Raw genomic sequence first — 27,099 nt, 5'->3', positions numbered from 1 at the left:
GTAATAAAAACAAATGGTAATTTTACTGTAATCCCTGACCAAAGAGATTCTGCCATTAGTGTAGATCTGTCTTTGTGTTTAGAGTAAAAAAAAAATCATTATTTTAGTAGAGTTGATGAGTGATTACGATTGTAAGTTGCTTTAAACTTCATATTTATTTGAATAAATTCTGTGTACTTTGTGTGTAGTGGCTCAATAATACTAGAAGCTGCCCTACCCGCTGGTTTTGTGCGGTTAAATATATGTTAAATGTGTATAGTATATTGTTTAATTGTCCACCGTTTCAGCCATATGACTTACACTGATTTAATGATTTGAAGCGCCGCAGAATGAAGAAGTCGCTGGTAAGCAATGTAATTTGCTTAGATCATTGACATTCAGGTCTATTCACAGCCAGCCTATAAATTATATATATTATATACCATGAGTTGATGTATCCATGTGTAAAATGCATGGTGTTTTTTCTAATAAGCGTACAGTATGGTACATTTTGACCATGTTGTTGGTTCAGTGATCATCAATGACAGACTAGTACACTATGAATTTGCTATTAATATGCTGACAAATAACTGACATAAAACAATAGCTCTAAAGGTGGAATTCTAATCCAATACATGTTTTTTTGTAAATTCAGCAAACGTCTCCTCATGATCTGCTCATTGTCTGTTCTATGTGTGACTGTCTCGTCCTCTCTGTATGTTAGCTTTGCAGCATCAACAAGCAAAAGTTTGATAACTCACAACTTAGCTAAAATTTACTTGCTGTGTCCTTGTTTGTTCTATATCATAGTATTTGTCATCAGATTGGACCTCCAGAATCACATTCTGACATGAAAAAATGTCTTAAAAACAGGTTTTTGGATTGGTCTGAATCAGGCACTGCCAAGATGGTGACGCCGGAGCCACCAGGAGCCTCCCATTTTGAGCTTCACAATGGCTCTTCAGAAACATATGGGTGATATCACAGACACTACGTTCATGTTTTATACATGATTTGCCCTTTGATCATTTTCAGAGATATTTTTTAAATGCCTGTTTAAAATAAAATCAGAAAACTGCAAATGGCATTCTGGTTGACTGATTGATTGATTGATTGATATAACATTTAGAAATGTATGCACATCTACTTGTCTACTTGCTAAAGCTTGTCTCATTGTAAGGCCTACATATTTTTTTGCTTTAGACTTTGTTAGATAACAAAAAGCCCGTACAGAGTTTGCTTTCACCTCACCAAATGATGCAGATATAACAGTACTATGACTTACTCATGCATGATACATAGCCTACTATTCCTTTAACCATAGCTCGGTAAATCAACCTCTAGTCAATTCCATCAGAATATGCCACTGTTCAGCTTCGTCAGTTCGTGAAGAATACATACAGTATAAGTGTGGTGATCACAGGAGTCACTGCATGCTCTGTCACAAGCATCCTTTACACTCTATTAGACAAGTTGTAGGCATATTTAATAATGGATACCTTTAAAAATGTGCGTATCAGAATGTAGACTACAACATCCGAGCTCAAAGACCCCTAGCTAAATAAAGCTATGGGATTGTTGCTACCGTTTCAGTAGTGATTTTCTCAAGATCTTTTCCATGACTATGAAAGTGCACACAATAAATGTTTTAACAAAGCGCACAGGACTATAGGATCCTGATGATGATTTTTTTTATGAGGCTATTGTACAACCACTATGTGAAATGCTCCTGTGGGAGTAATCTGATAATATCATCTGGCATACAGTAACACTGCAGCATAATGCAGAGAAAGAGAGAGAGAGAGAGAGAGAGAGAGAATTGATGCCTTCAAGTGCCCTCCAATAAACACAGAAATAAGAGAACAGATTAAAGCAGGTATTCTGACAGCTGGTGTGTTATAACATATAATATATAACATAATAACAATAATAATAATAACACAAATCAATAATAAAATAATAAAGCAATGCTGGGTTTTTCTGAGCGGTAGTCCAAGGAAAATGTGCAGCAGTCATTAATGAGATCAGTTATTGATGTTTATTTTAAAAACATGCATAGTAATACTATGCATGTTTTTAAAATAAACATCAATAACTGATTGAGTTACTATTAGTAACTCAACGTCAAATGACAAGGGAAACTTCTCAGTGACATCAGTTATTCACACAGGCTGCACATACTTGATAATAATATATACCATTAATGTTTCCATTAGTTTCCATGACTAGCATCTGGTTTATGCTATTTAATTGAAATTTTGTTCAGGAATATGACCAATTAAGGATCAAATGAACTGATTTGATAAGGGCCTTGAGGTGAGTTCTGGTATGTTACCTGATTTTAGGGCCCTGTCTTGAAGAGGGTCACTGAATAAAATTAAAATTATCAGTTTTGTGCTTTTGTATTGCATATTCTTAAATGAATGTTTTTAATCAAATCTCCACACAGCAGATCAGGGTTCAAGTAGTATTCCAACTTAGAAAGACTGTTGTGGGAGGAACGTTGAGGAAATATCGGCCTAGCAGTTAGGGCTGCAACAAACAATTGTTTCCATCACCAACACACCTGTTGACTGTGTTTTTGATCAATCAATTTATCATTTAAACTAAGGCGTCAGTCAGAATATTGTCAGATAATGTATTTCACGATTTTTCTTCAGTTAACTTATTTTGTTCAACCTACAGCACAAAACCAAAAGATATTGCATTGACAATGAAAGGATCATCTGAGTAAAATGGCAAATACTCACATTGGAGAAGCTGGGATCAGAGAATCTTTGGCATTTCTGCTTGAAAATTTACTTAAATGATGAATCATTTATCAGAATTGTTGGTGATGAATTGTTAGACGTGGTGGTGTCAACGGATTGACGACCGCTTCACTTTCCCAATAGGATTCTGATTCAATTACAGATTTTTCCGACGGTGTTGTGAAGGCAGCATGCGGTGGGGATTCTCAAACGCCTCCTACGTAAACATCCTTGCGCACACCAGCTACCCACGATGCAGCGCGGCTGCATACAACATAGCCATCTTGTCAAGAGTGACTGAGTGAGGGAGGTAACTGTAGGCGCTGTCGTTTGTTTAAAGCGTGAAATGTAAGAGCGTTTTCTTCCCTCGACAGTAAAGAAAGTGTCGCCACCGAATGAATCTAAGCTGGTGACGGGAGCGCGCACAAAGGACTGCTTTCGGGAAGATGTCTCACATACTTGTTCCGACGTAGGGGGAGTGTGCAGCAGCCAGTTGGCTTGACTTGCTAGCTAGCTCAGTGAGTGGAGGGCTGCAGGCCCTCCTCAGCCTAAAGTAGCTCCTACAGCTGGGCAACACACTCTGCGACAACGGCCGTTTGACAACTGCAGAACCGGGACATTAGCAGGCCGGTCCGGACTGACCGAAAGCTGTGGATCAATCATCTGACAGGCTGAAAGCTGCATAGCTGGACAAGACGAGACGAAGTGTGGCGTTGCGTTATGCGCTCATGAACCGCAACAGGAGACCAAGAGAGGAAGAGGGATGGCGGAGATTCATCTCGAGTACATTTAAGTGTGACGCTGAGTAAAATAGATGTGTGGTGTTTAATTATGATCTGAGCTTTTAGAAGTTACAATCAGCTCGTCCCTTTCTGACGGAGGATAAACATAGCCATACGGGACTCAGAATCAGGCTTTCAATATGTCGAGAATGCCGGCCAAGAAAAAGAGCTGTTTTCAGATCACAAGTGTGACTCAGGCCCAGGTGGCGGCTATAGGTGCCGCCGACGACACGGAGAGTCTGGACGACCCAGATGAGTCACGGACTGAAGATGTGTCGTCTGAAATAGGCCTGTACGACATGTCACGGGGTGAGTACGAGCCTGCGTGCGACGGAAGTTCATCCGAAGAAGCGCTGAATAATGTTGGAGAGCCGGAGGCAGTCAGTGTTATGGCACCATCACACATACCTCAGCCCAGTCAGTTGTCTGCGCTGTCAAGCAATCCTATTGTGGAGTTTCGAAAATTTGGAGTGTCAGGCTCCATTCAAGGGGGTCAGCAGCCGCCGGGGATTGGCGTTGCACCTGGTTTACCCCTCATCACTCAGTCGGGGGGAATGCTGCAACAGGCTGCTCCAGCAGCCAGCGCTGGCCAAGCCAGTGTGTCAGTAAACACATCCCAACCCCCTGCAGTGACCAGTTCAGCTCCTGCCACCTCCACGGTGAGTTGCACTTCACGGTTCAGGGTCATTAAACTTGATCATGGTACTGGAGAACCCTTTCGAAGAGGCAGGTGGACGTGTACAGAGTTTTATGAGAAAGACTCTGAGAGCTCTGCTGTTAGTAGGACTGTAGATAGCATTAGGCACGCCAGTGCAGCACTGGACCCTGCTGCCGACAGAGACAGTGGGCTGGGGCACACAGGAGGATCTGTGGTCGCGCCAGCAACACAGTCTGGTCAGGGCCTGGGCTCCATGGCAGATACTTCTCTTTCTGCATCCCGCATGCATTCAGTGGAGACAATACCGCAGCAGCAACAACTTCACCTTCAGAACTACAGTGCCTGGCAACAGGGTGTTAGTGAGTCGTCCGCGCAGAGTGCTTTCTCCAACAGCAAACCTGCAGCTGTCCCAGCTCAGCCAGCAGTGGGAGGTCTCCAGCCCTCTGCTCCCCAGAGCACGTTGCCTGTCGGACAAAATGGCCTGCCTCAATCTGGTGTCCACACACAGAAGTCCCCCATCATGCCTCCTTCAGCCCAGCCCATTGCTTACCCTCCCCAGCATCAGCAGCAGCAGCTTCCTATGGGCCACCACCTAACCAGCCAGTCTCCTGGACTGCTACAGAACCAGACGGAATACTATCAGCAGCACCAGCCCATTTCCATGCAGCCAGGACTTTCCACAGGCCAGTCCCTCCCAGTGTCTGGCCTTTCTGCGGGTCCACAGCCTGTGGGACAAGGACTCGTTTCGGTCTTTCCTCAAGCCTCTGGAGGGGCTTCTGTGCCAAGTCAAGTTGGAGACGTTGCAGCAGCAGGAGGTGGATCTGTACCTACCGGACAGCCAGCCCCGGGCCTCTTGCAGCAGCACACAGGAGGAATGGGAGGTGGCGGAGGCTCCACACTGGTTGGTGGATCCATTTTGCAACAGCAGACTGTGAGTCAGTATGCAGCCGCTGGACAGCCTCAACCCCACGGCCTCCACACTACATCCTCCAGTGTACAAAATGTGCCTGCCATCGCAGTGAGCTCCAGTGTGCCCACCACTGTGCCCACTGCTGTGCCCAGTGCCTCCAGTGCGGCCATGCCAAACGTGACAACCTCCAGTTTGCCTCAGGTTCAGGTACCCCACAGCAAGACTCCAGTGGCTTTTGGGGTGCAGGGCCTCCCAGCAACTGGATATGGACATATGGAGGGTGAAGATGGAGGGAAATCAGAGGGTCTCGTCAACGCACAGTCTCCTGTTGTGTCTGGGAAGGAACCGGCGAAACCCTTCATGCCTGAGAGCCTGCAGCTCACCACTCCAACTGTCAGTCTATTTGGAATCCACATACCGTTCGACGGAGATGTGGACAGGTAACAGTTTCTAGATCCTAAAATTCTCATCATCACCATGCCTGTGCAACATTATCCATAATGCACACAGTTGCATACAGGCCTAACTGTGTGTAAACCAGTGTACATTGGGGATAAGCTTGTTATAGAGGGTATGTTTGGCAATTTGCTGTGATCACAAGAGGCCATAGCAAAGCCAATGTGTGTTTTAGAGTTGGTCATTTAGGTTGTCAGATGAACAAATGGGGTTTTCCCCATAGTTTCAGGGAGGTTTGGAGGGAGGGGAGCATGTAGAAGGATGAGAGAAGTGGCATGCAGGAAGGAAATTTAATGTTTGTTGTTTTTCATTAGGGCCTAAAGAAGTAAGTTGAGTGTAGCACACTTGAGAACAGCCATGGCTTCCACTGCATAGGCAACAACTTATTAAACACACACATGACTCCTGTAATACTGTTTCCTTGTGTACAAGGGTGTGTATTTGTGTTATGTGTCCTTTCCCTCCCACTTAAGCTATCACCCTCTTGGACAGTGCCAGAGGTGATGGCCTTGGCTGCAAACATCAAATATGTGTTGTAGTTGCTACTGTGTATAGAGTTAGCCCAGCTTTCTATTAGCTACTCTGTTAATGTGCTGCATGCCTGACCTTTTAATAAGTTTGTTCCTGTTCCGGAACAGACTTTCTAGTGCAAATATGAGTGTTTGATTTTGTGTTGCCACATTTATGATATCATGGTTTCCACTCAGAGCCCCATTAGGCTCCCCTCAGGAATGTGTTTACAGATGATTTTAGAGTATTGGCCCGAAATAACAAGTTATACTTCAGATATTATGTTGCAGAGTGGTCCTTCAGGTTGCACAGGCTCAGTGTGTAAAGCCACTTAACAATTTAGGTTTGGTTGGTCTGATGGTACAGAAAAGAAAATCAAAATGGTGACTGATAAAACATAACTCAAAACCAGAGGTTTCCCACCCACTTGAAGAAAAATGTAGTGCCAGTGTTCTGCAGTCTGCATACCCTGTCTGGTATATCTGATATATCTGTAAGACAGTAAATGGAATACCGCTAAGAGATTTCAGTTACTGTATCATATCCGCTTCTTCGTGCCATCTACTACAAGTGAAACTAAGCGCAAAAAGGATACTTTTGGAAAGGAAGTAAATGAACTATAATAACTCGTGAAAAAGAAGAATGCTTTATGAGTCACATGGACACAAATGCTATATTTTGCCATTTGCAGATGAAAAGAAACCACAATCTGATATACTAAATTAAAAGATTAATCCAACATTTCAATTCTTATACATCTACAACGATGGCTGCTTTGGTTGTATTTATCTGTATGAATTATTAAATTGACATACACCTTCAGAGGATATCATTATCTCCAATGTTCACTGTGAAAAAACTTCATAAATCCACTTAATTAACAGAGAAAAATAGCTGATCTTTATAATGTCTTAACTTGCCTGATAATCATCACGTTTTTTATGTTTTTTTTTTTAGTGTATTGCAGTGATAGTTGTCTGTACATCTACATTGCAAACAGAAACTGCTAATAGCTAATTCTGCATGCTTTCAATGGAGCCAGTTTGCCAAAATCTAAACAAATACAAGCTATAAAAATAGGGCTCAAGCTGTAGCCCACATCCATGGTGACATTTAGACATCAAAGTGTCAGGCTTTGAAAACTTAAGTGTCAAAGTTGCTTCTGACACTGTCATTGATAGAATTATTATTATTTTTTTTTTTTACAGTCATTGCCACTTGGTCCTGTATTGATCATGTTGGTCAGCAGGTCAAATCAATGGGCCAAAAACAATTAAAAATCTTGTTTGTTTTTTAGAACACGGGCCATCACCTGTCCCTTTCACATTATGCGATATCTTTGCCCGCCCTCCCACCCCAAAACACAGTTTGGAAACCTCTGGTTTAGACTATGGAATACTTGTTCTTCAAGCAGTATTTACAAAAATGAACTATTCAAGCACATGGTTCAGACAATTTAAATTTATATATTCATATGCTCTTCGCATGACCTCTTAGTTACTTTGTAATAACAGGCCAAATTAGTTTAGATGTACATATATGCCATTTGTGCCATTAAAAACAGGTATGTGACAATGCAACTGACTTTTGAAGTACCTAAGTACTGTTTGTGAGAGGAACCAGCTCCCAGGCTGATAAGAGCAGAAGTCTTTTACGACAGTCAGACCCTATCAGACATTGAGCAGTAGTCTTTCCACTGTGCCTATTCTTCCGATAAGAGACCTGACAGTGGGGTGTGTCGACCAACTGTGCTTGTTGTCACGTCATGGCCCCTTTTCTTTTGCAACAACGTGGGTGAACTTTAACACACACCCCAGTGTGTTGTAGGCATGCACCCCCCCACACCCCTGCAAGAGCTGTGGGCATGCTGGACAAGTCACTGTGAGGCCTAGCTGACTGGTGTGGCTGCTGCTGCTTCATAGTTTGTCCACTGGTGCAGCATCAGTGCGGCCTGTACTTTTTACCTACTACCCCACTGACTGACAGACAAGACGAGACAGTTGTTTATGTACTGATGAGGTGCTGAATGACATTCCTTTTGCAGCAGCAACTGTGGTATGCTCAAAAGAAGTGGAAGAAGCTGCTGAGTGAAACTTGTGCCTCACTTCAGCTGGCATTTAAGTTATGCTCCATACACCCCCACCTCTCCCCCAGCGTTTTTTTGTCTCTTGCTTAATTTCTACATTTCTGCTCTAGTGTTTATTTTGATTCTGACTACTCCACGCACCAAAACCACTTTTCTCTTTTCTCCAAAAATGCATTCCTTCAGTAGTTAATATCTATAATCTGTACAACACAGAAAAATATTATGTGCATGCATCCCACACATGCACACAGCTTTGACTGCATGTTAGGGAAGTTTGTAGCCTTTACACAGCTCGCACAACCTGGAAGACCTCTCTTGGTCATTTGGTATTGTTTGTCCCTATCTTCCTCCACCCTGTGGTTTCCCCTGCAGGTAATTAAAGTAAAACAGTGGAGATGGAGACCAGAGATTGAAGATGTGGTTCTCATATGATTCGCTCAGCTTAATGTTTCCCAGATGGTTTCCACATCTGAAGGCGTAAAATAACACTGGTTGATTGTCACAATATCTTTGTTGCACCCACAGAGGAGTTGTTTCTATTTTGTGGGATCATTTGCATAGATGTAAATTACATCTGCAGTCTGTGTGTAATTGAACTCATGCTGTGTGGAGGTATGGTTTATTGTCCTCCCAGAATGGGAGCTTATGTAAAATCGTACTCCTTAGGAGGTAGGAGAGGAGAGGGGGGAGGGGTCCTGGCCTGCGAAGTAGTGGAGCAGTTACTGCCACTGTGAATTGAGGGACTGTGTCTGTGTGGGTGCATGAGGGGTGTGTCTTTAAAAAGGGGATGGGTTGACTCTGTGTGCACACAATTATCCATGATGGGGGTAGGGGCCACTCACTGAGGAACTGAGACATTACGTTTGGAAAAATTCACCATAGATGTTATCATATTAATTTTTAGTCATGGTGTATGTGTGGGTGTATGTGTGAGAGAGTGACACAGAGAGACAGCATGTACCAAAGACTTCCCCTCCCCTCTGTGACCCTTTGCTTTACTGCTGTATCCTGTTTTTAGTCAGAGTCCCTGACACTGCTCTCCACCTTCTGTTCATTTAATATTCCTTAGCTCTCTCCCCGCTTCCGCACTGGGGCTCTCTGGTCATATCATATGACATTTGGTGGGCACATTTTATCCAGAGTGCCTCACGGAGCACTTTCTTTTTTTTTTTTTTTTTTTTTTTGTTAACATCTTTGGCCTGAATAGTAATGAACCACTGATGCTGTAATACTTTGCTTTTTGAGCTGGGTATATTCAACAATCGTGTAATAATGAAGTTTCTGCTCCTGCCATGAACTCTTCAACCCACTGACTGTGTATGGTATGTGTTTCTGTGTACACTAGTCAGGTTGTTCATCTTCTGTGACCCACGGCCTCCTCCCAGCTGTAGCGCTATTTTCAAAAAGAAAGATACAGCATATTTTTGTAGTCTGACCTGCGTTACTAGTCTGTATGTCTGCAGGCTTTGCTTCAGTCATCACCCCCACCCCAGGTCTGGAGGCCCTCCATTGTTCTGAAAAGCAGAAGAGCGTCACCAAAGTCCAAGGTTTTACTGGCTTGTTTAACTGGGGATGTGCTGTATCGTGTTGAAGATAAGCGTGGCTGAGAATTTGCTCTGGAATCTTCGTTTTGGAAAGCCTATACTAAAGTGACTTGAAGGGTTAGATAGACTCACTTTTCAGCTGTGATATAGCTTTTGTTTTGTACTTGTATCTCTTCACCAGATGGCCAGAAACTAATAATTATTTTTCATGACATGTTGTAGTATTTATTTAAATTAGTGTCTTCAAATTTCTTCTTTGATCGGTCAGTTAACTAGGGCTGGGCAATTGGCGATTTTAGATCAAGATTGTGATCTATGGAGCTGTCACTGCTTCTGTTGGTTATTTTCACGAAATCATCTACATATCATGGGCAAATTGTTCATTTAGCATGTAGCACGTATAACTTTGGTATTTTTCAACCTAGACCCTACCCCTCTTGTGTCTTTGACTAATTGGGTCCCATTTAACTTTTTTTTAATTTGAGTGCATTGCAGTCTGCAGCAGCACAACAGGGCTTCAACGTAATCCTTGCAGGCAATTGTGCCTTATCAAAGTACACCCACTAAAGTGCTTGTTTTTGCTACGGACAGGCTCAGATTGTTATCAAGTGTCTCACGACATTGTGGAAAGGATCTCTACAGAGACAGACATTTAAAAAAAAAGAATAAGATACTTTTTTTTTAACAGAAACCATTGCCATATCGCTCTCTTCAAAGCTTCCAGACTCCATAGATTAAAAAGAGTTGCTGGTCTACCGCTGCCTCAGTGCACCCCACACACTTTGGTGTTTGGTGCTTTAAATGGTAAATAGAGTCATACAGTAACCTAGAGTGGTAAAATTACTATATTTTGTCAAGGGAGTCTGGTGGCTTTGATGAGAGCGATATAGATATATTTTTAAAAGAGTACTCTACTGATTTACCATTGCATTCCTATAACAGACTCAGAGTCACAATGAACAGTTAAAAAGGTATAAAAATGTATGCAGCAGAATCAAGAGATGTATTTTATTTTATTTTTTTCTTCATTTCACGTTGTCCTTCCTTGCCAAAACCTGGTGCCTATATTACCCACAATGCTACTCGACCACCGACTGTTTGGTTGGAGATTTGCGCGTGTTATGCTAGTAGTGGCTAATTTAGCCTTGGGCTGCTAGCCTCAACCTGAGATGAGGAGTGGGCTACAGAGGTCTGGTGAACTAATTTAGAAATTAGTTCCCTCACATTTCTAAACTTGTAGTCTGCGAGTGACCTCACTTTTTCACATATGCAGTGGAAATCCCCTGTCACACCTGTAAACACACTTTAGCACATTATGGCAAAGAAAGTGCATTTTCAGTTAAGTTTCTTTCACTTGCAGTCCTGCTTGCACAGTTTCTCTCTATCCCTCTAGTTTCAGTTTGGGGAAGTTGGCTGAATAACTGCTTTAAATAAATGGTCTTAGTCTTTCTGGTCTTGATATTTTGATCCTACAAACAGTGCTTACTTGTTGCCTGAATGCGTTCTGTACATAATAAAGCAGCTTGTGTTTGATCCGTTTCCTCACCGATAGTTCTTGGAAGTACCCTGGAAGAAGGGACTTTTTGAGGAACTTTGGCCCAGGATAAAAAAGTTGAACGAGGTTCCTGCGGTCATCATGGGGATAAGGTCAATTACTCTACTGGCACTGAAAACCCCTTTGGTGGGAGCCAATGCGTGACGCCTCCTCAGCACCTAAACGCAGAAGTGAAAATCACTTTGTTTTCTATGTACTTTCCTCTTTTGCTCTTTGCCTGCACCCCCCTCCCCCCCTTTGTGCTCAATGAGTTATCAAGGTTATTAAAAGGTTCAACACCGTGAATCTGAGCCAGGCAGACTGAAGGAAAAACGAAGTGGCATGCTCCTGCTAGATGTGTGACATCAACCAGCAAGAATGCACCCAAAGGTTATTTTCGCCTGCTGCCAGGTCGTTTGCTTTGGGGCTGTATCGGGCAAAACCTGAGCATGTGCAACCATCGCTTTTGTGTCAGGTTAGCTTATGTGCTGTAGGAGAGCGATGTTTAGAAAAAGATATGGTGGTTTTGCTCATGTGCGTACTATATCTGGTAGGTTACTCCCTTGACTTTCTGTCCTGTGGTCCCCTCAAACCATACTCTGGGTTTTTTCGGGGAGTGCTGAACACTTAGACTAGTTGGTTTACAAAGAGGGGCTTTCATAAATGGATACTGACATGTTACATTTCAGAGTTACAAAGAGAGCCATTGAGAGCCGAGTGTTGGCAACTTGAAAACAGAGAATGATGACTCCTCCAGTTCTTACCTCATTCATGAAGAGGTTGCTGGACTCAAAGTCATCTGACCTTGATGATTTCGGCCGATAGCTGAAGTGTGTGCTTGCCACACGTGTGTGTTTGTGTGTGTGAAGGTTTTTCTTGCGCTGTTGCCCGCAAAGTAAAATTAAGCAGAGGCATTGGAGGAGTGTTTAGCCATGAGGTAATGTGACAAAGGGAGTTTGTGCCACATATTTCTAGGAAAAGAACCATGGCTGCTTCAATATTCACACACATGCTGTAAATCAACCCCTCATTCCCCTATACTTTTTGTGTGTGCGTGCGTGCGTAACTCTGCTTGCGTTGGCTTTCTCCTCTGTGTGCATACGCTCATGTCAGTGTGCATCTATATTTATGTGAATGTGGGAGAGAAACAGTTAGCTTTGAAAGTAACGAGCCTGGAGTAGATTAAATGAGTGTGTGTTCGGGGTTGGTATGGGGATTTCCTTTCCCCTTTCCGAATATACATCCCTTGGCGTAGAACACTGTGTACTTGAAGCTAAGCACCAGGTATGTTGGAGGTAACGTTAAAGCTAAATTACATAACATGACAGTATGTAAACCAGAAAAGTCAACAAATTTGGGCTTGAATAAACTAGTACTTTCTCAACACAGTTCACAGCGAACAAGTATGTGTTGTAGAGAGATAAGAGCCTTTTCTCCAGTCAAGTTAACTGCATAAGACGAGCGAAGGGGTTTTCTGAAGGGGAATAAAGTTGCGTGAGGAAACATTTATAGGAATCAAACTTAAGTCTGCTTTTACTGTTTGAAACCCTTCCATATCTCTGTCTCTTCTCTCTTTGTCCCCTGAATGTGGTTGGCACAGGAACCCCTCCAAGGCTTTCTATCAGGCCTTCCAGTCTGGCAGCAGATTAAGGGACTCAAAGGCCCACTGTGATAGGTACAGTACTATACTGGATTGGACTGGACAAGAGTGTAACAACATGTGTGCAGTGCAGTGTTCAGTAGCAGAGAGCTTTGCTTTCTCCACATGCATGGATTGAGTTTGGAAACAAAGCCTGGCAGCAAACGCAGGATTGGCAAATAGACTTCTCAACAACATCCCTCTCTGTAATTTTCTCTCAACATCACACTCTTTCTTTCTGTCACAATATAAATTGTTTGTGTCACTTAAGAATTCTGGTTTGTTTACTGCCTGGGTGTTATTTTCACAAGTCTGGCCATGGTCTCTATTGTCTTATGTAGCAGTTTAATTGTTGAGATCTTGGAGTGCAGAGACAAACAACAGCACAGAATCCAATAGGGCAAGCATCGCTGAGCGGTCAGACAGAAAAATTCTGCAACTAATGATATTTTCATTAGTTAAAATGAGATCCCAAAGGTAATCGGTTCACAATATAAAACCGAGATAGAACGATAAATTGCTCAGGCCGATATTAGCTAATTGCCGATATATTGGTATGGGTGTACAGTATATTTTGCCAATATGTAACAATAAAATGCAATACAGAAATAAACTAGGTTTGAGGTAATTTAGAAATAGTGTCCTCGTTGCAGGGTTGTGTATCTAATGATGATGATTATGTTATTTGGAAGTGAAAACAAAGCACACACGCAAAATATCCTTTCTAATTGTCCATTGCATTGAAGAACTTTAGGCCCATTAAGTACGTAGGAGATTATCAAAGCTGAAGCAGGAAGTCCAATAACCATTTTGAACCGGCATGTTGGGTAATGATTTTACCATTCACGTGGATTTTCACTTCCCAGTAAGTAATCTGGTAAAACTGTTCGTTTACAACCTGTCTGACCATGTAGCTTGCAATATTAGAGTCCATTATCGCCTCAATGTCAGGAGATCTCAGAAGGTTATTTGTTCAGTAAAATGTTTTCATTCTTTACAGAAAATGACCTTTTATAATAAGACTGTTGATGGCAAAAAAGTCTTCCAACATCCTCAACTTGTTGCTTTCACCTTTCAAGTGAGTGAAAGAGGCTGAAGAGTGTGCACAGCATGCTATCTGTAATACACGTTTTAAAAGACAGCCTGAGTGCGGCCTGGTTTCTAGTGCAACACCCTCTCCACTTTCACTGTTTCTGTCTAATGACTTCTATTCACAGTTACATTTCAAATTCATCATCAAGCTATTCAAATGAAAAATGACACCGTCGTATGTGGACACCGAAACTGTTAACCCTGTCACTGTAGAGCGAGAAGAGTGCCTTCAACATTTTTATGATGCCTTTTACAAAAATGAAAAAGGGAAGCACATGAAACCATATCTGTAGTGACAGGAAATGAAACTCTTTTTAGAGAAATATACAGCTGACACACCATCACCAGCCAACGTGTACACACACACACACACACACACACACACACACACACACACACACACACACACACACACACACACACACACACACACACACACACACACACACACACACACACACACACACACACACACACAATTATTTCAGCCCTTTTGCTGCCTCAGCCACCTTGGTTTATAGATGCAAAAGGTAAATCAACATTATAATGTCATTCTCTAAACTAAGATGTCGTGTGTAGTGTTATTACTGGTAGACTCAATACCCGTTTTACTTGAATTCCATTTCCATGTTTTCCTTTCTGTGTTTGCCCAAATGTTATGAGCCCCATGCCTCACTTTTTGTTTTTTGTTTTTTTTGTTTGAGTGGTGCTGTTGTGGATACACTGTTCTGCTAAGGGCTGCTTTTGTTTCCATGGAAGCAAAAATAACCAAGTCCTTGTTTGAGACCCTGTGTTTGGTAGCTCTTGCCGTTGGCTTTTAGTATTGACCCATAATCAGTCAGATGAAGTCAAGTCAAGAGTGCTGTGAAAGTGAGAACGTGCTAAAATATACATAAAATGTTGGCATGTCAAGACACTGACTTTAAATTTCCTATGGGTCCTTTTTCACCATAATGTAGTTATTTAAGTTCCTATATGGAAATTATGTCAGACCATATGGTCAGTTATATAATAGCACCTCTCCTGCAATATAGAGGAAATGACATGTATGTTTGTGAAACAAACATGCATTTAATGTACTCGTGTGTTTACAGAGAAATATTTTTGTCTCATCTAAACTTACACTTCCCTAAGGTATTTTACTGCTGCAACTTTACTGTAATATGTATAAAACCTCATGAGCTACACAGTGGAACTATGTAAGATGGTGACTGTTTTGTCAAATTAAAGTATGGGTATCCTTGTGGCTCACTTGGCACATGCAGCACAGGCAGAAGACCTTTCCTAGTATGTCATCCTCTTCTGTCTTTCCTTTTTTTTTTCTTTTCCCACCTCATCAGTTTTGGCTTTGTGTTTTTTCTGAAAAAGAAAATCTTACAGTATAAAAAACGTTGCCTATTCAGTAGCAAAATGTTCATATATGTGTTGCTATTAAGTTTAGGGATTCATGATTGCCAGCGAGAGAATCCTAGTAAATTGGGTGATCCCCTAACTTTTCTGCTGATGTGTTTTTATGAATTTAGCTCAAAGCACAGCTGTTCCTAAGTACAGCCTCAAAGAGCTGCTAGCTTGGCTGTAGACTCAGTCTTGTTTAAAAATATATGCAAAATTACTCAATTCCAAATTTTTATGTTCAAACACTACCAGATGTGATCCACAGATTGACAGTTTTTCAGTGACTAGCTAAATGGTGTGATTTTTTTTGTTTACTACATAAGCCAAGAAACATTTTAATAGATGATTTAAATTATGTTTATTTCAGTCTAAAAACAGTAGAAACCCCATTCAGGTTTTTCTGTACGTAATTTTGCTTTAGTTTGCCATCATCATTTCCATCCCCAATTTCATCACTTGCTTCATTGTAGATTGTCTGGGGTCAAAAATTTCAACTTCAAAAAACGTATTTTCTATTGCTCACTCTGTAATTACACCCGAGTCGCACCATTTTTAAATCGATTTGACGTATGCTTGCTTGTTCCTTCAGCCACATGCACAGCTGTGTGATACAGAAACAGTGTAAGTTGTAAGGTCATGGATAAAATTAAAGTAAAAATACGCACATCTGATCGCAGGAGCACGGTAGCCCCTAACAGAAAATTTTGGGGTGCACACATTAAATCGACCTGCAACGTAGTTTTTCACATTTTCCCCATTTTAACTGTATTACTGATAAATGCTTTGGTAATAAATAAAGAAAGTACAATGTGTTTAATTTTATTTCACAGTCACAGTTTAATTGAATGGTGCTAAGTTATTCAGTGTCATGTGATTACAGTGCAAAAACCAAAGCTAAACAAATGCATTAAATGTTAACATGAGGTAAGTCATCAGTGGTCACTTTAATATCATCAGATGACTGAATAGTAGCTTCCTTACTGCGAAATACTACTGGAAGTGGCGATGCCGTTTCATTTGTTTATCTGTCTCGGCATATTTTATGTTTTAAGCTGCTGTAGTGCTTCTCGAAGGTGTAATGTTTAAACTGCAGTGGCAGTTGCCTCAGCACACTTGTTTTCCCCGCATGTTGTGTACTACATCTAGTGCAGTAGATATAGTTCATGGTGGTGGTGTTTTTGCTAAATCCAAGCCCTGTATAGTAAACTCCCTCAGCCTCCGGTATCGCCATGGCTGACATTTAAGAGGATCTGTGTGATGCCACAAAAGTGAGACACACGAATGTAGATGACGTTACCCACGCAGTTGACTCCTCTCGCACATATTGGCCAACTCGACCCAACAATTTGCAGGTTGCACATGCAAGTAGTTGTAAAAAAAATACTTGCACTGTATCCTGTTCTTCCGCATTACATACTTGGATAGAATAATAATGTCTATATTAATAAAGACCAGAATGTACGCCTTCAAATTAGAGGTATTTGTGGGTTTAGGCTAGATTGACTTTTGCACCTGTTGTCCTTGGGCATATGATCAGGCCTTGCCTCTTCAGCTCTGAACATGTCTTATCATGTCTTAGACAGAGTTAAATAGATTACTGCCCTTAAATATGCCGGCAGTTCTGCCAGAGGTAAGGAATGACAACTATTATATGTTCAGATGAATTATTCACCCACTTGCTCCACTTGCCCAAGTGTAAACTTTTCTGCCTCTAATGGACTTTTTATTGACATTCCCATTTTACAGCTAACAATGTATTGGACACACCAAACTCTACCCGGAGTTTGTAAACATCAGTCCTGTTAATGTAGATGGTGAAGTTTACAGAGACATTAGTTGCATAATCACTGGCAGAGTAAGATCAAACCCTCGTTAGCATTCTGTTTCAGCCCAGCCCAGTCCAGCCCATAGTCCTCTGAGGCTTGACCTTACTGACATCAGTAGTTACAATATATACTGTTTGTTTGTAACGCTGAAATAATAGGAGAGGATATGGGTAAATCGATGTCAGTATCATTGTAAATACACAGACTGAGTCACAAATATATATTATAATTTGAAAACACAACCTACAAATGGATTCAAACTCCAAAAACTCTTCATGATCCACAAATTTTAAAAACTATCTACAAATAGATTTGTGCAGTCGATGCAGACTACCAAATATGTACAGCATGCAAACCTTGACAACCCAGCTGTATTGTAACTGTAACATCATTATTAGCTAGACTCCTTACATGCTTGCTAATAACTATTTTTAAGGTGGGTGGTAATGACACGGTTGAGCTGGCAAATATATGCGCTGTGTGCAGCTCTGCAGCGACATACAATTTTAAATAGGCCTAGTAAAATAAATAAATGTGGCGGTGATCGCTGATATCGTGGCAGGCTACCACAAGTGAATCAGTGTATGGGAAACACTGGTCTTTGCATTTACAATGATATTAACATTTACCTGATATCCTATCCTCTATTTTTCCAGCATTACAAAGCAAACAGTATATATTGTAACTACTGACTCGGTAAGGTCTCTCCCCGGAGGACTATGGGCTGGGCTGAAACAGAATGCTAACGAGGGTCATGAAGAGTTTGTTTGTGGATTTTGAATATTTGTAGAACGATTTTTTAATATTTGTGGATCATGAAGAGTCTTTGGATTTTAAAATCTGTTTATGGCTGTTGTTTTGTGTTTACAAATTGTAATATACAGTGGGGAGAACAAGTATTTGATACACTGCTGATTTTGCAGGTTTTCCTAATTACAAAGCATGTAGAGGTGTGTAATTTTTATCATAGGTACACTTCAACTGTGAGAGACGGAATCTAAAACAAAAATCCAGAAAATCACATTTTATGATGTTTAAATAATTTGCATTTTATTGCATGTAAGTATTTGATCACCTACCAACCAGTAAGAATTCCGGCTCTCACAGACCTGTTAGTTCTTCTTTAAGAAGCCCTCCTGTTCTCCACTCATTACCTGTATTAACTGCACCTGTTTGAACTCGTTACCTATATAAAAGACACCTGTCCACACACTCAAAGTCCAACCTCTCCACAATGATCAAGACTAGAGAGCTGTGTAAGGACATCAGGGATAAAATTGTAGACCTGCACAAGGCTGGGATGGGCTACAGGACAATAGGTAAGCAGCTTGGTGAGAAGGCAACAACTGTTGGCGCAATTATTAGAAAATGGAAGAAGTTCAAGATGACGGTCAATCTCCCTCAGTCTGGGGCTCCATGCAAGATCTCACCTAGTGGGGCATCAGTGATCATGAGGAAGGTGAGGGATCAGCTCAGAACTACACGGCAGGACCTGGTCAATAACCTGAAGAGAGCTGGGACCACAGTCTCAAAGAAAACCATTAGTAACACACTACGCCGTCATGGATTAAAATCCTGCAGCGCACGCAAGGTCCCCCTGCTCAAGCCAGCGCATGTCCAGTGCCGGTGACCATTTGGATGATCCAGAGGAGGAATGGGAGGTCATGTGGTCTGATGAGACAAAAATAGAGCTTTATGGTCTAAACTCCACTCGCCGTGTTTGGAGGAAGAAGGAGGATGAGTACAACCCCAAGAACACCATCCCAACCGTGAAGCATGGAGGTGGAAACAACATTCTTTGGGGATGCTTTTCTGCAAAGGGGACAGGACGACTGCACCGTATTGAGGGGAGGAGGGATGGGGCCATGTATCGCGAGATCTTGGCCAACAACCTCCTTCCCTCAGTAAGAGCATTGAAGATGGGTTGTGGCTGGGTCTTCCAGCATGACAACGACCCGAAACACACAGCCAGGGCAACTAAGGAGTGGCTCCGGAAGAAGCATCTCAAGTACCTGGAGTGGCCTAGCCAGTCTCCAGACCTGAACCCAGTAGAAAATCTTTGGAGGAGCTGAAAGTCCGCAATGCCCAGCGACAGCCCCAAAACCTGAAGGATCTGGAGACGGTCTGTATGGAGGAGTGGGCCAAAATCCCTGCTGCAGTGTGTGCAAACCTGGTCAAGAACTACAGGAAACGTATGATCTCTGCAATTGCAAACAAATGTTTCTGTACCAAATATTAAGTTCTGCTTTTCTGATGTATCAAGTACTAATGTAATGCAATAAAATGCAAATTAATTAATTAAAAATCATACAATGCGATTTTCTGGATTCCGTATCTCACAGTTGAAGTGTACCTATGATAAAAATTACAGACCTCTACGTTCTTTGTAAGTAGGAAAACCTGCAAAATCAGCAGTGTATCAAATACTTGTTCTCCCCACTGTATTTGTGACTCACAGTCTGTTCATTTACAATGATACTGACAATGATTTACCCCCATAAGAAGAGGCTTTACCATGCGTTCACCATGTTTTGTAATGAAGTCAGGCGACCAAACAGGTTTTTGGCTTTGACATGAGATCTAGAGGCTTGAACAAGATTATCTGTCAGGAGTGGTACTTTAACAAGGCACGCTCTCTCTTGAGCAACAAAATACAACTCACTCATGTTGTGGTTTCCAACATTTTCCCCCCAGTGCCAGTATTTCTTGGAACTTCTTCTTGGTGCACCAGATGGTATCCTAATATACTTTTCACTTGATTGTTATTCCTGCTTGCTTCAGTGTAACTAGTGCATTTGCAGCTGACGTAAATAGTAACCCCCCAACCATTATGACTTAACAAAACCACTTGCCCACTTTGACTTTAGGAAGCAGAACTACAGTTGCTCATCTTTCTCATCATCTAAAGTACTGGCTCGGGGCACTGTGAAAATCTGTAAAATCACTTGGAGAAGTATTATTACATTGTTGATGTTTTCGAGTCTCCATAGTTACAGACCCATCACTAGCTTGTCACATGTCCCAGTGACGGTACATATGAGTGTATTGAAGTTTCCTCTCCTTTTATTCCCTGATTTGTTTTCAATAGTGTCAGATCATTGCATTGTTTCCTCCACTGAAGCCAGCTGGAGGAAAACCACGAGAGAAAAATGCTTCATACCCACTTTTTAAATGGCAGGAAGGTAATTCAGTGTTCGATAACAAAAGAGCTGAAATGATTAGTTGAGTGGTCGACTGGCAGAAAATTAAGTTGCAACATTTTTATAAATCAGTAACTGTTATATTAAATAAAACATCTTTGGATTTTACAAAATTTGACAGGATTGCATTCTGGGGAATCATAGTGGGCATTTTCACTGTTCATATAAGGTTTGAGCCCAAACTTCCCATCCCAGATGTACATTCTTCTACGAAATCGCAGCTTTGGTCTGTTTCTCCTATAAAAGAGGGAGCGTCTGCCCTTTGTCGTCAACATCTAGAAATACTCATCAGTGAATCCTCTTAGAACTTGTGTCTCCAGAACAGCTGCCTTTTACAACATCTTAACCACTGCACTCATTCTTAATTTTTCCCATCTGTCTCATCTGTCCTGGTTTACTTTTTTTGTCTTTCCGAGTGAAATCATTAGTGAAATCATGTAAAGCAGACAGTTGTCACTGAATGTCCCCCACATCTGAATGTGGATCATTGGCAGGACACTCCCTCTTGATGCTCAGCCAAACTGTGTAGACCATGACAACAGTTTAAATAACTTAATAAAAAAAATTGTGCATTCTCTTGATAGTTCTTAGCACAAAAAAAATAAAGATGATTGATGATTCCAAACAATTACTACATAGTTTAAATGAATCTGTGTAGATATTTTATATTTTGTAACTTTGGGTGTTACAAAATATAAAAGTTACAAAATATAAAATATCTACACAGATTCATTTAAACTATGTAGTAATTGTTTGGAATCATCAATCATCTTTATTTTTTTTTAGTTGAAATATGTGCATCGTCACACAGCTGTGTCTGTACAGAAGTGTATGCCTTCTATTTACCATAATGTAACCCCCCCCCAACAGTTTGGGAAAGAGGTTAGAAGTGTGAACAGGTTTGAAGAATTTCAGTAGGCTAATATTAGGTTACAAAATGTGATTCGTTTATGGTAGAGCATGTTTTGTCTCTACTGTCTGAAGCCACTAGTGAAGCAACAAGGGTGTAGCCCAGAGAGTCCATTCAGGGCCTGTACTTTATTGAGTGAGAGATTCCTCTGAACACAGGACTATTGAAAACTCCTGTTAGGGAGGAAAACTATAGGAGAGCCTGTGTGTTACGCCTCGTCTAAATGAAACACAGGGTCAGGGAGTTTTCTGGTTATGTAACTACTCGTGTGGGGTCACATAATGTGGTCTATAGGGGACAGAAGGAGATACTGAGTGGTCACTAACAGCGGAATTGTGCAGTCTTGTTTGTAATTTATTCCTCGAAGTGATGAAGTGTGTGTGTGTCTGTCTAGGAAGAGTGACACTGTGTTAGTGAACAGATGTCTGCGCTGTTCATTGTGTGGTGTACTTGCATGTAACTCATGTAAGCCATTGTCATATCTGACATAGATCAAAGGCAGTGTCGTGGGGCAGGGAATACGAGTGACAGTGTTTCATAGCAGCGGAGGTATGGGAAACATTCCTGCCTGCTGATAACAATCTACTGAGTGCTTCCGCTGGCGTCACACATAAATTGGATGGGGTTGAGGAACAGAACATCGTGTTCTCAGGGGGAGTCTATAGTCAATCTGAGGTCTGGTATTGGTCTTCTTTAAAACAAGGTGATGCTTTTCTATCACCCTTGCAGGCATAAACATACATTCATGATGAAGCCCAACCAATACAGAATTATTTAGGTCTGTTAATCAATAGGTAGATCAATATTTGAAAGTTTAAAAATCCTACTACTTGTATATCGGCTTATATACATTATCAGAAATTTTGATGAGGATGGTGACACTTTCTGAATGACCTTAAACATATTTGGCATTTTTGCATAGCAATATATTATTACACAGCAATTTTTTGCACAGCAATTTCTTATATATGCCAATATGGATGTATCTGTACTAAGGTCATATCACCTAAAATCTTTAGCCATTTTTTAACTGCAAACTAATGACATTTACATTAACCTCAGCTGTACTTTGTTTAGTGCTACACGCTAATGTTAGAAAGCAAATGTGCCAAACTAAGATGAGGATCATAGAACACAACTAGGGCTGAACGATTAATTGCATTAGCGATATTATCGTGATATTAAAAAAAACAAGATTTTCTAACCGCAAAGGCTGTGATTACACTCTGGTCCCATGACATGCAAGAGTAAACCAGTCTGCAGAGGAAGCATGACTTGTTGTTGTACAAAATTGGCGGTGTTGGTGGTTAAAATCGTTGGACCATCCACCACTGTGGCAGACAGGAAAAATGCTTAACAGAAAGACACGTGTAGTAAGGCAAGCGTATTGTGGCGATCGGCACCTGTGTCACACACACAGCCACCAGTCAGCTGAGGAAATATCTGTGAAACGACGTTTTAAACCAAACTCACAAGTCCGAAAGAGGCCCAGTCTGTCCTGAGTTACAGCCGGTGCGCTGCTTACTAGCATCGGAGGCTGTGGGGGTGGGGGACTCGGGTGTTGTTGAAGAATTACTATACTACTATAAAAAATATTTTAATTTAAATTAATACATTTAATTTTTGTGTGGTTGAACTGTTGATTTATCTGTGTTATCGAACTACCCATTTATTTTCTGAATGGATTTATTAAATAAGTTAACTGTAATAATGGCACGAGTAGGCCCCCATAGTCACCCCTGAATACAGTAGGTCAACAGTTGCTGCTGTAACTAGTCACTATGAAGCGGGTGGAGCAGAGATGTCAGAGGTGTCTGCCCGCCTCCTGTCACGCCTTCTGACTTCTCCACCCGCGGGTTCATGTTTCATTATTCCAAATGTGGTCACGGTTAACCCACTGAAACGCCTCCGGTGCGATCCCGCGGCCCCTTTTCCGCTACTACCGATGTAGCTACAGCAGCAGTCAGCGCCATGCCGTGCACGTTTTCCTACAAACCACCGTGCTGCCCCGGGGACCCGACCCAGCACACGACCTGCCAGCCGCTGCTCTCCTGTCGGACACGCCGCAGGTAACAGGAGGCGGCCGGATCCATGCCGAGTTCTGTCTGCCTGCAGACAGTTAAAGCGAAAGCTACCAGGCATTGTTATAACTTATAAAGCAAAGTACATTTGAAAAACGATATAATCTTCTTTATCTGTTTCATCAATGATGATTAATGACATGAATAGTAATGTTTATTTTTTGTTTTATTAGACTCAGTAGTAGTAGCATTTCCTTGATGGGACAGGTCTGACGTTTAGGCCCACAAGGTTTCTTTAATAGTCTCTCAATATTTATGAAGGCGATCTCTCGATTTGTTGTTCTTTACCGATGTGTTTTTCAGCATTTTAGTTGTACTAAAATGTTCTAAAATTAGGTTTTTCACTACGAAAAAATGTTGAGAGGCAAATTCACTTAAGTGAAAGCATGTCCACCACAAAGCATGTGCTGATAACTCAGTGGATCTCAGAATACCTGTTGCAGTGTCTGGAAATACAACTCATTTGTAATGGATTTAAAGGATTTGGACAAAAGAAATGGGCTCATCATTTCTGCACATGGTCGGAGAGTATATGTGGGTATTAATCCCAGTATTTTATATACATGTTTCTACCCATTGGGATTGCTGGCAGCCATTGGAGACATTACCACACCTACACTGAATATGGCAGTTTCACAAATTGATGCATTTGCACTAACTCTAACCTGCTGTGTCATCTGCTGCCGAGCTGCTCTAATTTCTCCTGTAACCTCAGTGACCTGACCTACATTAGAGTTATAACATACATGGTATGACAAAGACTGATAAGTTATTTTACATGACATTTCTTAAAGGTTAAGGCGGTTGGTTAGATTAATTGCGCACCAGCGTCTTGTCTTTTTTTCCCAGGTTTGGCTTTTTTATTTAATTAATTGTGTTTCCAGTTAAGATTGTTGTTCATTTGATAAGAAGAAAATGGTGCTGAGAGTAGAAAGTTGTCTGTGCAGAAGATTTTGAATCCTGAAACCTACTAGTTGAATTCTGACCAGACTTTATCTGTCTTGTCTTTTTCACAGGGCCTCGGGAACCAATGTTGCTGCCATTGATAATAAAATTGAACAGGCAATGGTGAGTAATGTATTTACTATTGACTATTTCTTCCAAGTAAGGTTTTCTCACTTTTTATTTTAAAATGTATGATGTAGGTATTGCGGCACATGGAAGTACAATGGCATCAGAGACCAAAATCTATACACACATAAACCACTGTGTTATTGTGGTCATTTGGTTTGAACTTTCTTCTTTATATGCTTAGTAGTCCATCCAGCTCTTGTGCCTGTCTTGACTTATTTTCTTCTTTTTGAGAACCATTGGGTCTTTATATTTCTGTTTTATCTTTGCCTTTAAGCTTGAATGCACCCTTAATACAAAGATAATGAATACATGAACAAAAATATCCATTAGCCTTGAACCTCATTGTGAGGTCCTGCTGCACGATAAATCAGTGCAAGTCTGCTGTTAGGTCCTATATGTTGTTCACCCAGTGGCACAATACATGTCATGCTCTTATCTCCTGCAGGACCTGGTGAAAAGCCATCTGATGTATGCAGTGCGTGAGGAGGTGGAGGTTTTGAAGGAGCAGATCAAGGAGCTGTATGAGAGGAACTCTGTGCTGGAGAGGGAGAATGCCGTGTTGAAATCTCTGGCCAACAGCGAGCAGCTGTCTCAGCTCTCCACCCAGTCGGCCACTAGCTCCGGCACCACACCTCCCCAGCTAGGACCAAGCCAGCCTCAGCAACAGGCCCAGTCTGCGCTTCAAGTTCAGCCTCAGCCGCAGTCACAGCCCCAGCTCCAGCACCACCCCATACCCCAGCAGCTCCAGACTCAGCCTCAGCTCGATCCTGGCCAACAACAACAGCTGCAGCCCAACGTCACCTCCGCTTGAAGTGCATCTGCCCTGCTTCACATAGGGCAGAAAAAAAGAAGAGCACCTTCTCCTTATTACAATTAGTGTATGTGAAATTAAAAAGAAGAAAAAAAAAAATGTTTGTCTTCTTAGCCACCAGCTTGACCACAAAGTACAATGCGTGTGTGTGTGTGTGTGTGTGTGTGTCTGTCTGGGTGAGTAAGCAAGCAAGCGTGACTGTGAAATGTGAGCATGTATGCATCTGTACTGTGGGCCTTTCCAGTGTTAATGCAATCATCGAGAGAGAGACAGAGAGAGAGACAGAGAAAGTGTATGTAGAGACAGAATGTCAGGGAAGGTCGTGGGTGCTGTTTTTCATCTGCTCTGTGGTTGACTGCTTTGTCTGAGCTTGTGGACAAGATGTCTTTTCTTGGACCAGGCCCGAGCCTGACCGGCCTGCGACCTGACCTGAAACTTGCTCAGACCATGGGTGTGGAAGGGGGGGGGGTCACCACACATAAGGGACAAATGGAGTGATTGTGAAAAGAGGCCGATTATTTTTTTAAATGACATAATTGAGTGGGTAAAGGGTTATTTTTAGCCTTGCTGTTTCATGTTGTAAAGTAAGAAGTGGGAGAGAGTCTGTCTTTGTCGGAGCGCCACACTGCTGCCGTTACTTTTACATCAAGTCCAACCCTTGCATCGGTCTTTTGAGTTCTACTGTTAAGTGTTTTATTTATTACAGGGCTGCTATTTTCATAAATGAAAAATTTCATGAAACTTCTTTAACAGTAGCCCAGTGACTCGTTTCCTCATTTCTTCTACAGTGTTTCAGCAGATTGGCCATACTGCTCTGGGGCAACGCTTTATATTTAATTGTTAAAACAAATGTAGGCAAACAAAGAAATTGACAAATGTTTAACACTAACTCAAATTTTGCTCTGCAAATGCCAATTTATAGCTCAATAGAAGGTCCAGTATGAATGTACATTTTTGTATAGTATTAAGAGCCTTGATAGGTGACTCTTCACCTGTTGACATCAAATCTTAACGTGAGCCTGCAGAAGGTTGATGAAGATTCAATTCTGCTGGTAGTTTTATCTAAAAGTGAATTAGTATTGCCATGTCCCCCCTCCTTCATGTTTTTCTTCCCAATGTTTGAGGGGGCCAGGGGGGGGGGAAAGCTGTGAAATCATTCAACCTACTTTGTAACCAAAGATGCAAAGCTGTGTAAATTCATTATTTCTAAATGCACACATTTCTTTTTTTTTTTTACTTCCTCCTTCACAAAACTATTTTGTTGCTGTTCGGCATGTTCTGCATGATCTGTAATCTTCAAACCACTTTCTTACCTCATTTTTATTCAGCACTCTTATTGTAAGATAGTCTGTGAACAGTGTAAATGGGGAAAAATGATGCAGAGCGGAGAGTCATGTGGAGAGCAAAATAACCTAGCGTCACTGACACTAGTCAGAGAAAAAAATGAAGTGAGCCATGTTTTGTTCCTTTAAATGGTGTTTGAATTTCATATGCCAATAGTTTTGTTACATTGCAAATTTTAATGTATTTAAATAAAAGCAATATTCAGATTCCAAAATGTGTTTCTTTTGTTCCAAAGTTCCAGGAACATGTTTACTAGTACATAAACATTTCCTAGTGTTAAGAACATTATGAATCTTTTTAGATGTGCCCACGTCGGGAGGCTCAAATTGCTGGCTCGTCAACCATTTATAAGCCCAACACCCACACCAGGATACAAAGTTACAAATGCAAAGAACATGTAAGTGGACTTTCTAGATAACTAAAGATATTTGCATTAAAACATTAACAGAGGTGACTGGTTTATGTTTAACAGCCAGATGGCAGTGTTTGCTCACCAGAAGATTTTCAGCATCTGTGCT

At 41.4% G+C, this 27,099-nt stretch overlaps 1 protein-coding gene across 2 annotated transcripts; it reads left to right on the top strand.

Annotated features, from left to right (window-relative positions):
- The first annotated feature begins 2,991 nt into the window (after positions 1 to 2,991).
- On the top strand, positions 2,992 to 26,795 carry LOC119902332 (TSC22 domain family protein 2-like). Of its 2 annotated transcripts, XM_038718445.1 has the most exons (3): positions 2,997 to 5,519; positions 24,369 to 24,420; positions 24,872 to 26,795. In XM_038718445.1, the coding sequence occupies exons 1-3, from the start codon at positions 3,652 to 3,654 to the stop codon at positions 25,235 to 25,237; spliced, it is 2,286 nt and encodes a 761-aa protein (XP_038574373.1). In that variant the 5' UTR covers positions 2,997 to 3,651; the 3' UTR covers positions 25,238 to 26,795. The 2 variants fall into 2 exon arrangements, with proteins under 2 accessions (XP_038574374.1, XP_038574373.1); XM_038718446.1 differs by lacking the exons at positions 24,369 to 24,420; positions 24,872 to 26,795 and adding an exon at positions 12,810 to 13,118 and having other exon boundaries at positions 2,992 to 5,519.
- Positions 26,796 to 27,099: the final 304 nt, after the last annotated feature.

The sequence above is a fragment of the Micropterus salmoides genome, unplaced genomic scaffold (assembly GCF_014851395.1).
Source record: "Micropterus salmoides isolate LMB-PRFRI ecotype aquatic unplaced genomic scaffold, ASM1485139v1 Ms_hic_scaffold_14, whole genome shotgun sequence".
Lineage (NCBI taxonomy): Eukaryota > Metazoa > Chordata > Actinopteri > Centrarchiformes > Centrarchidae > Micropterus > Micropterus salmoides.
This window is presented reverse-complemented; position numbering and strand designations above follow the sequence as displayed.

Bases quoted from the DNA above. Each gene is read 5' to 3' on its own strand.
- LOC119902332 (XM_038718445.1), top strand. From the start codon at position 3,652: ATGTCGAGAATGCCGGCCAAGAAAAAGAGCTGTTTTCAGATCACAAGT. The intron at 5,520-24,368 runs GTAACAGTTTCT...TCTTTTTCACAG, and splicing joins TTCGACGGAGATGTGGACAG to GGCCTCGGGAACCAATGTTG. The intron at 24,421-24,871 runs GTGAGTAATGTA...TATCTCCTGCAG, and splicing joins ATAAAATTGAACAGGCAATG to GACCTGGTGAAAAGCCATCT.